At 35.3% G+C, this 13,131-nt stretch overlaps 2 protein-coding genes across 4 annotated transcripts in view; one reads left to right on the top strand and one right to left on the bottom strand.

Moving 5' to 3' along the window:
* Nucleotides 1–7,829, top strand: part of KCTD3 (potassium channel tetramerization domain containing 3) — a 57,310-nt gene extending 49,481 nt beyond the window's left edge. For 2 of the 3 annotated variants that reach the window (XM_050780537.1, XM_050780523.1), the window contains exons 16-18: nt 4,922–5,106; nt 5,191–5,329; nt 6,093–7,829. In XM_050780537.1, the coding sequence (XP_050636494.1) occupies nt 4,922–5,106; nt 5,191–5,329; nt 6,093–6,654 (886 nt within the window). In that variant the 3' untranslated portion in view covers nt 6,655–7,829. The remainder of the gene's footprint in view (nt 1–4,921; nt 5,107–5,190; nt 5,330–6,092) is intronic. The other variant, XM_050780532.1, reaches the window with a different exon arrangement.
* A 3,611-nt stretch (nt 7,830–11,440) lies between these two features.
* Nucleotides 11,441–13,131, bottom strand: part of USH2A (usherin) — an 801,896-nt gene continuing 800,205 nt past the window's right edge. The window contains exon 71 of the mRNA XM_050780502.1: nt 11,441–11,750. Coding sequence (XP_050636459.1) covers nt 11,661–11,750 — 90 coding nt within the window. The 3' untranslated portion in view covers nt 11,441–11,660. The remainder of the gene's footprint in view (nt 11,751–13,131) is intronic.

Genomic DNA, 13,131 nt, shown 5'->3' with positions numbered 1-13,131 from the left:
GCTGTGGTGCAATCTCAGCTCACTGCAACCTCCAGACATGTGTCTGCTCATGTCCTTTGCCCACTTTTTAATGGAGTCGTGTTTTACTTGCTGATTTAAGTTCCTTATAGATGCTGGATATTAGACCTTTGTCAGATGCATAGTTTGCAGATATTTTCTCCTATCCTGTAGGTTGTCTGTTTACTCTGCTGATAGTTTCTTTTGTGGCACAAGTGCTCTTTACTTTGATAAGGTCCCACTTGTCAATTTTTGTTTTTGTTGCAGTTGCTTTTGGAGTCTTTGTCATGGAATTTTTGCCAGGGCTGATGTCCAGAATGATATTTCCTTGATTTCCTTCTAGGGTTTTTACAGTTTTAGGTTTTTCATTTAAGTCTTTAATCCATCTTCTGTTGAATTTTGTATGTAGTGAAAGGAAGGGATTGAGTTTGAATCTTCTGCAAATGGCTAGCCAGTAATCCCAGCACCATTTATTGAATAAGGAGTCCTTTCCCCATTGTTTATTATCAGCTTTGTTGAAGATCAGGTGGTTGCAAGTGTGTGGCTTTGTTTTCTGGGTTCTCCATCCTGTTCCATTGGTCTGTGTGTTTGTTTTTGTACCAGTACCATGCTGTTTTGGTTACTGTAGCCTTGTTGGATAGTTTAAAGTTGGGTAGTGTGACGTCTCTGGATTTGTTCATTTGCTTAGGATTGCTTTGGCTATTTGGGCTCTTTTTTGGTTTCATATGAACTTTTGAATAGTTTTTTTTTTTTTTTTTTGAGATGGAATCTCACTCTGTCACCCAGGCTGGAGTGCAGTGGCACAATCTGGGCTTACTGCAAGCTCCGCCTCTGTGGTTCAGGCCATTCTCCTGCCTCTTCCTCCTGAGTAACTGGGATTACAGACGCATGCCACCACGCCGACTAATTTTTTGCATCTTTAGTAGAGACGGGATTTCACCGTGTTAGCCAGGATGGTCTCGATCCCCTGACCTCGTGATCCACCCACCTCTGCCTCCCAAAGTGCTGGGATTACAGGCATGAGCCACTGTGCCTGGCCTAGAAATAGCTTTTTCTAGTTCTATGAAAAATATCCTTGGTAGTTTGATAAGAACAGCATTGATGTAATTACTTTGTGTAGCATGGCCATTTTAACAATATTAATTCTTTCTATCCATGGTCATGGAATGTTTTTCCATTTGTTTGTGTTGCCTGCTTTCTTTGAGCAGTGCTTTATAATTCTTGTTGTAAAGATCTTTCACCTCTCTGGTTTGCTGTATATCTAGGTATTTTATTCTTTTGTGGCTATTGTTAATGGGATTGCATTCTTGATTTGGCTCTCAGTTTTAATGATAATTGCTGTATAGAAATGCTACTGATTTTGTTACATTGATTTTGTTTTTTAAAACTTTGCTGAAGTTGTTTATTAGATCTAGGAGCCTTTGGCAGAGACTATGGGGTTTTCTAGGTATAGAATCATTTGATATTCATTTTAATGTTACTAATCCTGTTGATTTTAAAATTTTATGGTTGCGTTTTCAACATATCTCTTAATATTTTGATGAATAAATTCTTTGAGAAGTGAATTTTTTAGATTAAAATTCATTATCTCAGATTCCCTAAATTACTGTGATTTAGTGTTCTCTGCATATTCAGTGAAGAAATTGCGAAATGTTATTAAAACTGGTATAACATTCTCTAACAATGTAGTATATCATATTTACTTATTCAATTCTAATATCCCCTCTTCTGTTATTTCTAATATCCCCCTTTCAGTTATTTCTAACAGTAACAGTGTGTTATAATCAACTACAATTTCTGCATGATAAAACAAATTTTATAATTTTTAAGTTTATGATTCCAAAGGAAAAGCTATAGTTACAAAAATAACATGCAGAAATTACTCCGTAGAATTGAATAGAAAATCAGCCCTTTATAAAGCTGTAGTGAACCAAAGATTTTGTTTAAGGACAGTTCAGGCTCCTAATAGTGAGAAGTGAAATGAAAGAGTTTTATTTAAAGGAAGCAGGAAAAAAACCTTGTAGAAAATTTTAAACATAAAGGAGTAGTTTTAAAAAATCTATTCCATAGGGGGAAAAAAAGAGCAAAATTATGTTTGTTTTGTAGAAGCATTAGGGTCACAGTGGATACCCCTATAACAAAAGATAAGCTAGCAGGAGAAAACATTACAAATTGATTTTATTATAGTTTTATATGGCACGAGAGTCTTCAGAATGAAGACCCAAAGACAGAGGGAAAAGTGTCTGTTTTTATGCTTAGGTTAGAAAAAGCAAGGACAGCCATGTAGAACTGTGACTGGACAAAAAGGTGTAAGTTAACACAAATAGACTGAGTAGAGAACTCCTGCAGGAACTGTCTCCGTGTGGCGTTCGTTTCTCCCAGGGATGGGGCAGAACCCCTCTGTAGTGAGGGCCTCAATTTCTTTATGGCCAGCTGTTCACAGAAAGATAGGGAAATGTTAGGGTAATATTTTTATGCTTCATGGCTAGCTTTGGGGAAAGAGGGTTCTGGTTTCTCTGACCCACCTTGGGGAAAAAGAAGATTGTCTCTATGGTTTGCCTTGCAGGTCAGAGAGAAACTTTGCTTCTGAGGGTATTTTCTGAGACCCAAGTTTTCATATGCATACAAATGTTGATTTGTTTTATTTGAAACATTAATAGGAATCTGAAGAGGGGGTTGTTGAACATTTTAAATCAATTTACAGATATTATTTAAAAATAAATGTAATTCACTAAATTATGATCATCTTGATAGATACAGGAATAAAATCTGACAATTCATCATCTATTTATGATTTTTAAAAACCCTAGCAGCTAAAAGAAGGGAGAATTTTAAAATCTGATAATGCCCATGAAAATAATTCTTTCAAACTTTATATTGGCAAAATATTAAAAACTTCCTTTGTGTGATATTGTGAAATATGTATTTGGTCTTTGTCTCTGCTTCCTGGTATATACCTTCAAAAATTCTTGAAGTATTCCAAATGATAAGTGTCTTTTTGTATGCCAGTGAGTTGACTGATGGCAGGTCACCAGAAAGACCAAGACGGGAGTAGAAGATTGGCACTTTCAGCCCCACCCTGCAACCTTTGAGAAGGGGAGAGGAGCTGAAGGCTAAGTTGATCATCAATGGCCAATGATTTAATCACTCATGCTTATGTAATGAAGCCTCCATTAAAATAATAATAATAACTGAGTTCAGAGGGCTTCCAGGTAGCTGAAAACCTGGAGGTTCTGGAGGGTGGCGTGCCCAGGGAGGGCATGGAAGCTCCATGCTCTTTCCCACACACCTTACCCTGGGAATCTATTGTTCATCTGTACCCTTTGTAATTAACCAGTGAATGTGAGTTTTTCTCTGAATTCTGTGAGCCACTCTAGGAAATTAATTGAACCTAAGGAGGAGACTGTGGGAACCCTGATTTACAGTCAGTCAGTTAGAAGCACAGGCAAAATAACCTGAGGCTTGTGATCAGCCTCTGAAGTGGAGCTCAGCTTTGTGAGACTGAGTCTTCTACCTGTCACACTAGCTGATATGACAGACAGTGTCAGAATTAAATTGAGTTAGAGGATACTTAGCTGGTGTCTGCTGGAGAATCGATTGCTTGCTTTGTGTTTGGTGAACCCCTCCACCCCATTTGGTCACAGAACCCTTTTTGTTGCGAAGTAGTGAAGGACATTCTACTCCAAAATATGCCAAATTGGTATATTGATTATTTTGAGGAGAAAACATTGGATAAATTGTCATTTCAGAGGGGGATAGCTGACCTCTCTCTTTTTTTACATGCAGCAAGCCAAAAGATTTTCTGGGAGTGTTATCCTCCCTGTACCAGGACAAGAGAGTGGGAACTGGGGGCTGCAGTGGACCTGAGTGAATATGCTTACCTTCCACTAGCTTTGCATTGTCCCACTATATATATAATATATACATATCTTCTAGTGACTCCGTTAGAAATGTACTGCCTCTAGTCAGATTTTCTTCATCCTGTCATTTGTTCTCCAGTTTATCATTCTTTGTCTAATTGTATAAAAGCATCTTGCTTTGGCCACTTCTTTGGACCTCACTCTCTTGTGAAGATTCCCATGTACATGTAAAACTAATAAAACCTATATACTTCTCTCTTGTCAGTCTGTGTGGTGTCAGTTTGGTTTCTAGATCCAGCCAAGAGCCCACATAACTAAAAGGGCATTTGGAGATAAACTTTCACTTTCCTTAGAGTTGATTGTTGCATGAGAGTACAGGAAAAATACTTTGGTTTGTTTATTCCTGTATTCACAAACCTTGAGATCAAGAATGAGACTAGGATAGTCTTTATCACTACATGTGGGCATGTAGGAATTAACTTTTTCCCTCCTTTTTGTCCGGCCTACTAGGAAGCTCATCTAAGCTTCATACTCTATTCCTGTATGTTTCTCAGATTCATGTGGATGGTATTTTTTCTTTGTCTATTTTTTTGACCTTGTGTTTGCCTATACCGATTTTTCTTTTTTAATAAACTCCCTCAACTCTGAAGTAGGCTGGGATAACTAATTCAGCCAAGTACAATTCAGGTAGCCCTTACATGACTTTGGAAAAATCATTTACTGATGTTATCCCTTGGTTTCCTCATTTGTTAATGTGGATAGTAATTGTTCTCTCTCAGGTTCTTTTTATCTTTTATGAAAATCAAATAGCCATAAAAATATTTTTTTAAAGTTAAGAGTATTATCCTAATGATGGATACAATATGGGCTATCTCCATAGAGCTATATATTTCTTCTGGTTTCAGATTTTTAAAATTTACACATAAATTTTAAATGATTTTTTAAAAGTCTTTTCTAGTATACCATGTTTGCTTTCTTTATTTCTTTCTGCCTTTTTAGTTTTATAGCTTCTTTTTAAATAATTGCTCATTCCCATCAGGGCTCTTTCTGCTTTTCTTTTGCAGAATATGTGAGATCCAGGCTGTTGACTGTACTACAATATCTTCATTTACAGTGAGGGAATGTGAAGGATCCAGTAGGATGGGCTCGAGACCAAGGCGTTACTTGTTCACAGGCCATACAAATGGCAGCATTCAAATGTGGGATCTGACCACTGCTATGGATATGGTTAACAAAAGTGAAGATAAGGGTAGGTTCTCATGCAGAAAGATGTTTTTGTCACAAGGTTAAACTTTTCACATAAGCAATTATGACGACTATTTGTTCTCCTAAGATGTAGGTGGTCCAACCGAAGAAGAGCTACTCAAATTACTGGATCAATGTGATCTGAGCACATCTCGCTGTGCTACTCCTAACATCAGTCCGGCAACTTCTGTAGTTCAGCATAGCCACTTACGAGAATCAAATTCTAGGTAGGTTAAAGAGTTGGGTATTATAAACAAAATTTATTTGTTTTGGGGAAATTGACTGAAATACTGTAATCACATAGTTGTTCTAGAAAGCCATACTTTTCAAGGTACATTTTAAATTCAGACATTATGTTAATTTTTTAAGTTTTACTAAATTTCTTGATAGGCATATCTGGTTCTTTTCATAGAAAAACATTTTTTGCCTTTTAACTTATTTTGTGAATTGCTGCCAAATTGGAAGCCTATTATGTGATCAAGAATTTATTCAAAGGGAATTAGGAAAATCACATATCACCTTGGTTAGTATGTGAAGCTTTAATTATTGTCCCGTCTCAGGGACAGTATTAATCTGTGATTCTATTATGTTGTCTAGTCTTACATTTAAACATTATGTACTTGTAATATAAAGTTCCATAATGTCTTTTTAGTTATGATATTGATAAATTCCAAAGTCTGAAGAACCAGGGGCTAAATACTGAATTATGTTGGTTTCATATTAGTTTCAAGGATTTTTCCTCCCATCTTTTTTTTAGCTGTTCAAAAATTCAGCATGTCTGTGAATATATGATGGTATTATTTGCATTAGTAATTTTATATACCGTCTATGTAATAAAGAGTACTTGATAAGTATATTTTATAAAGAGAAATATGGATATAATACACTTTATATGTTTATACAGTATGTTTTATTGGTTGTTTAATTAATATGTTCGTGAAAAACCAAAGAGTGAAATCTGAACTGTCATTTTTAAAAACTGTATTTCAGCCTTCAGCTTCAGCACCATGATACCATCCATGAAGCAGCTACTTATGGTTCCATGAGGCCTTACAGAGAAAGTCCTTTATTAGCAAGGGCAAGAAGGACTGAGAGCTTTCACAGTTATAGGGACTTCCAGACTATTAATTTGAACAGAAATGTAGAAAGAGCTGTCCCTGAAAATGGTAACTTGGGTCCAATACAAGCTGAAGTGAAAGGGGTGACAGGGGAATGTAATATATCTGAGAGAAAGTCTCCTGGAGTAGAAATAAAAAGTTTGAGAGAATTGGATAGTGGATTGGAAGTGCATAAAATAGCTGAAGGTTTTTCAGAATCCAAGAAAAGGTCATCAGAAGACGAAAATGAAAATAAAATAGAGTTTAGGAAGAAAGGAGGATTTGAAGGGGGAGGATTCCTTGGAAGAAAGAAAGTTCCCTATCTGGTCTCGTCACCAAGTACTTCTGATGGAGGAACTGACTCCCCTGGTACTGCGTCCCCATCTCCTACAAAGACTACTCCATCGCCTCGGCATAAAAAAAGTGATTCTTCAGGTCAGGAGTACAGCTTGTGAAAACTCACCAAAATGAATAGTTGTTTTGTTACATTTAGATGAAAGTTAAACTTTCCTGAATTTCAATACATTAGTTTTTACACTAAAACTTTACAAGATAAAATTGGACTTCATTTAGTATCTTTTTAACAGAATTACTTGGGATAATGAGATACAATAATCATATCTCTTTTGACATTTTGGAAATTTTTTTAATTTTACAAGTACATTTAACAGATCATTTATAAAGCAGGAGTCCATTTTAACACTTACCTACTTTTATTGGTTTGGAAACATAGTACCACATCTTAATAGGATGGTGCCCATATAGGTGAGCATCCCTTTAGAGCATGGGAAGCAGCAGACTGCATTCCTAATCTTCATCATGCCTGAGACTTGTCTTGCATTGTTACCTTTAAGTGAATCACATAATTGTCTTTGGAACTTGGTCTCCCAACCCTTATTGTGATTGCAAAGTGTTTACCAGATATTTGATGAGGTGCTATGTTTGTGAAAAACATCATGTTATTCAAAAACACTATTGATATTGAATACCGGATACCACTATGTAGTAAGTCTTTTAGGATGATTTTAATTTAGTCGTGCGTCATTTTCTGATTCTCATCATTGGGAGTTCTTAAATCTTAGCAAGCATTAGCAATATTCAATGCCAAAATTCCATTGAAACTTTCAAGTTGGAGCAATTGTCTGTGTTTGAAAAGATGAAATAAAAATAATAATCAAGGGCAAAGTTTGAGTGCCCAGAAGGGAAAGCCATACCAGTTCCTAACCTGTCTTGTTTTAGGAACCACCATATTTTTTTTTTCAGTGTTAACAATCATGATAATCAAATTAAAACACTGTTTTATTCACTTGTGGAACTGCAGTTCTGAATTTTGGGTTAAAGGTTTTGGCTGCTGTAAGAATGTGAATTTGAATGTATTTTGAATTGTAAGAGCAAAAGAACTTTTTTGTACAATTTTTTTTCATTTAATTGGAATGATCTTCAGGTTTCTACAAATAGGGTAATTGTAAATTTAAAGCATTAGCATTTATTGGTGAATAATGTATATATCCCCATTCCAAGAAATGTAAGTGAGTGAAGTTGAAATAAAATCTTTAAAGTTTACTATATTGCCAGTGGTTTCACAACAGTTCTCTTGTATTTATTTATCAATTAAATAAAAATGATTATGACCATGTGTTTTCAGTTATTTAAGGAACAGTTCTGTTTAAAGTGTGCTATATATGTTTGTTCATTTCTTTGCTTCTTCCCATAATTTAAAAAAAAATGGGGGGAGGGAGAACTTAATATGTCCATAAGTTATATTATCAATGAAAGAAAGTATTAGGCAAAGCATAATTTCAAAATTACTAAGATTGTAATTATCTTACACCCTTCCTCCTCTTTCTCACAGTTACGTGAAAGTTGGGTGAGCAAGTAAGAAAATGAAAGAAAGAAGTAGACTAGTGACCAGGAATAAAGGCCATTAAAAAGAAGGTAGTAACTATTACATGATAGAATCACATAAAAAGGAAACTGACTATACTAGATTGCATTATAGTACAAGTCAAATCTTGTTTGTTTCTTTTGCTTATAAGAGATTGAACCTTGATGTTAGAGCAGTGGTTTATGTCTACTCTGACACTTAATTTCTCAGATTGACCCCATTATGCCTAAATTTTTTCATTATATCTACCTCATTAGGGTTGCTGTTGGGAAGAAAAAAAGTTGAAATAAATCTGTGTACTTTGTGTGATTGATGAAAAATGAAAACAGAATCGTAATTTTCATGGAAAGAAGTATTTTCATACCAATAGGATAAGTGATGTTATCCTCATTTCACAGATGAGATCACTGAGACCCACGGGGGATAAATAACTTAGTGACACAGCTTATTACCTACTGAGCCAACTTTTGAACCCAAGTCTTCCTGTTTCAAGAGTCTGTGGTCCTGTTCCTGGCTCTTACCCAGGCTTGTTTAGACACATATAGTTGCCCAGGCCTCACTCCCACTGCAGTCCTGCTGAATTTGAATCTCTGCTGGTTGATACATAATAGTACACAGTTCATTCTAATGTACATTGTTGGTTGAGAAATTATCCAGAACATCCTACTTTCTTAAATAGGTATAATTTTATCATTTATGTGTAACTCAGAGCTGTTATGAGTATTTTTTAATAAATATATTAAGCCAGAATTAGTTCACATTTAAATATTTATTAAGCAAACCATCTTTAGTTTACATGATATTTGCGCATTGGAAATCAACTATTCATTTGTGATAACTGGGAAATAATTAAGTTCCTTATTAATGAATTCTTCCACCTGGACGATGTTTTATTTACTGGTTGTTCATGGATGCCAGCATGATTTTTACATCAGTATATGATACCATAACATGCATATTTGGGTTCCATTTAGTGAAAATTACAATAGATTATCTATAAACACATTTCTTAGAGTTTATTAAAAAAACAACTGTTTACTCTTATCAAACAGTTAAGAATAACAAAACATGGTAGTTCTTAAGCTGAGAATGTGGCATGTACAATTGATAAAACGTGAGTCAGGAGATTTAAATTGAAAGAGGTTCATCGAGAACTGCTCACTGTTTGTAAGGGAGAAGTGGTGAGCCAAGGAGCATAGTCCCTGTGCGTAGTATATTATTCCTGTACATGATTTCTTCCAGATTATGGAACATCAGTGGGTCTCAACATGAAAACACCTGAAGCTTTAAGAAGTACTAATGCCTCAGCCACACACCCCAGACCAACCGAATCAGAAGCTCTAGGGGCGAGCCTGTAGTTCGTATAATAGAGGCTTGGCACGCAATACCACTTAAAGTAGCAAAGCAACATCTTAGGGTTCTTCTGTGAAATGTATAAATACAAGTAAACTTAGGCATGTAGCAAGGGACAGTGTTCTGGGCAGAAGTCATACAGGCTTCTGTCTGCCCTAAGCTGTGGACTCAAAATGTAAATGATTCAGCTGAGTTCATGCCTAATTTGATGATTAAATGGATAATGATCCAAGATAAAATCTCCTGCAGTTCTGTATTTTTTTGTGTGTTCTGTCAAAAGTTTATACTGTGCTTTAAAAAATACACAGCGATAAAGGTACCAGGTTAATTTTTCAAAAATCAGGATAAGCTCAACCTTCTGAATCAAGCAAAGCGTATTTGTGGACTATGCTTTGTGACTAGCAAACTATTCTTAGAAGAGTCCACCGAGGATTAGGATGCAAGTTTGTGACCACTCCTTCCTTATATACCTTAAGTAGCTCACAGGAGCTGGACACAACCTTGGTTAATGCTTATTTGTGCCAGCCCTAACTTAATTGTCCCAGAATCGGCATATGGGAATAAAAATCAGTAAACTAGTCAATCCTATGTTTTCATTTCAGAAAGTATAAAAACTTGGCGAGAACTATGTATTTCATATTATGTACAGTCACTGTCAGATATGCACATTTATTTCAGATGTTTTTGCTTATAGCAGTTCTAGTAAGGTGGTAGAACTTCTGCTTAATATTGGCCTGTGCTTTTGACACTTATGGTTGGCAAACTGTCTAGGAGTTGGTCAGTCTGAGGAGCTGCTCTCTCACAGAGCTGGATGAAATCTCAATACCCCAAAAGTCCATAATCTTTTACTGTTGGGCCCTGGGGTAATTCATTGTTTTCAGGCAGAGTAAGTAAGACTATCCCTTTACAAGTTTATGCCTGCCTCTGGGTGTAGATTCACAAAGTATTGTGAGTATTGTGTGTTAGACAGAGTCATAATATTTTCCTGGGGTCAATAGGACCTTTAAGGATGAAGGAAGATGAGAAGTTTTCTTATTCTGTTTTCCATGAAGAGCAAATTTAAATGTCTTTGATTTTATGTGGATGATTTGCAAGAAAATTTTTCATGCCATTGGACTTGGACCAATGACTTTGTAATCCAACTAGAGCAAATGACAGACATTTTTGAACCGTGAGAATTGGTACTGTTGCATATCATCTGTTCTTAATGATTCTATGGTTAAAATAATGGGTAGTTCTCCAAAAAGAAGGGATATAGTACAGAGTAATATATACATGATATATATACACATAGGTGTAGTCTTGTCTTTACATGTATATATGTTAATGCTAGAAGGAACAGATACATTTTTCCTTTTAAAATTTCATGCCGCCTAGTTAAATATTGCAAATAGAACAGTAGTTTACATTTGCAATGTGTTAAGTTGAAGATATCAGTATTCTCTGATATTCAGTGAATTGACAATTTTAAGAGAAACTAGAGTTTCAAAACTATAAAATATGTGAAATAAAAACATTGGTTCAAGTAGAGGTGTTCCTATTGAAACACTTTGTTTTCTCTTCAAAATGTATAAATAAGCCTTTTACTCCTTAGATTTTTGGAAAATTCATAAATGCAAGAACAGAGACATTTATGTGTAAGTTATATGTTGCCTTGTCAGAAAGTTTGGTGAGTAACCCTATGTATTGTAAATAAATAGAACCTTCAGCAAAGTTTATTGACCTGGTGCAAAGTTTGGGATTTCATTTAGCAGCTGTGATCATTAGAATAACTGTTCTTGCAGGATTATGTCAACCCTGACAGAAATGGCAGATAGAAATGAACAGCAGTGACATCCTTTCAATAGAATCATTTAGTTTTTGATCCAGTAACCGACTACTTCTAACAACTGTAGGCCATCTTGAAATTGGCACTGATTATTCAGTTAACCAGTAGCATCACTGCCAAACGAAACCAAGTGACAATTACATACTTTGTCTCCCACAAAATAAGAGTAAACCAAGTATTTTTATATGAATATTACTTCTCATTTCAGACAACCAGAAAAATATCATTTCTTAGACCTCTATTAAAAAGGAACGCTTTCGAAAACAGTCGTCATTTCTTTAAATAATTATAGGATAATAAACAATGGCTTTTCAGCATTTATGACATGTCAGTGATAACCCAGGAGGAAAGGGGTGCAGAGGTTGCAAGGGTTACGTCTTCCGGGCTTCCATCATTTACAGGTGGGTGTCGGTGAATGTGGTGTGTTCCTTAGTCACTGAGCTGAAACCCTTGATGGCGTTCATCAGGTCCTCTTCATCCACATACTGAAAAATAAGCCAATCATCATTGGCTACAATAGTTGCCATCAATAGTATTTGCTATCAGTTTATAGTTATATCAATTATATGTAAAAAGTAATAAGTATTAAAGGCTTAACATTTTATTCTCAACACTATGGTGAGGTCTACAACAGTCCTTGCCTTAAATTTCTCATTGAAAGGATCACATCACATGCACATATGAACTTTAGACTAATTCAAAATGTGTATCTGGTTTGAGGGTTATATTGTGTCATATTTTAACCTTCCTAAGCCTCAGAAACCTCAGTCTACTCATCTGTAGAGTGTGGGGTGTGTGTGTGTGTATATATATATATATACAGCTAGTTTTTGTATTTTTAGTAGAATACAAAAATACAAAAGAACAGACTGTTGGCCAGTCTGTTCTTGAACTCCTGACCTCAGGTGATCCATATATATACACATATATATACACACATATATAAAGATTTAGTTCAAATAGTAAATGGAAGAGCCAGAATGCAAGCTATTTGTGTTCCATTTCTTCCCATTCTTGTGCTGTATTTTGTATTTACCAAATAGGATTAGTAATGTTGGTTACAATGTTATAATAAACAGATAACTTGCCAAGTATTGGCACCTTCAAAAGCTTGTACTGAGTCCCGTTGCACATTGCCCATTATTAGTACTGTAAAAAGCAAGCAAAAATGACAATACATTATAATAGTTACAAATAGGAGTTCTGTAGTCAGATGATGTTTTTAAGAACCCAAACCCATGAAAATAATTGCTAGCTGTGTAATCTCTCATTAAATCACTCACCTCTCTAAACCTCAGTTCTTTTTGTAAAAAAACGAGAATGACAATAGAACCTACTTCCTACAGTTTGTGAAGATTAGGTGAAATAATTCATCTGAACTTTCAATGTATTATGTTGAACATGTAGCAATTGCTGTTTTGCATGTAAAAAAATGAGCAATTAGCAATTCCTTGTTTCAACCAAATATAATTATCCCTGCCTTTTAAAAACTTTAGATCTGAAATGAAATAATGTAATTGAAGTTACAACAACATCAAACAGCCTGTAATTTTATCATGCATATTATAGATATGTATATATTACATAATCATTCTGAACAGGCGAGAAGGACTGTACATTTTTTTATAGCGTTAGGGAACCTGGATCCAGGGAACTCCCTTTATTATTTGCTATTAGTCAAGAAAGGCTTCATGGAAAGCATCAACTTTTCAGTGCAGGAAAAGTGAGGACTCGGAGGAGAAAGAGGGGTGTAAATCCAAAAAACAGAAGCAGATGATTGAAAGAAATGGAGGTGGATAATTTTACCCCAGAGGAGTAAACAGAGGAGCTAACTTCCTAGCTGGTTATCTGTTTATTTTCTCACTG

This window comes from Macaca thibetana, chromosome 1 (assembly GCF_024542745.1).
Source record: "Macaca thibetana thibetana isolate TM-01 chromosome 1, ASM2454274v1, whole genome shotgun sequence".
Classification (NCBI taxonomy): domain Eukaryota; kingdom Metazoa; phylum Chordata; class Mammalia; order Primates; family Cercopithecidae; genus Macaca; species Macaca thibetana.
Note: the sequence above shows the minus strand (reverse complement) of the source record. Positions and strands in the feature narration are given on the sequence as shown.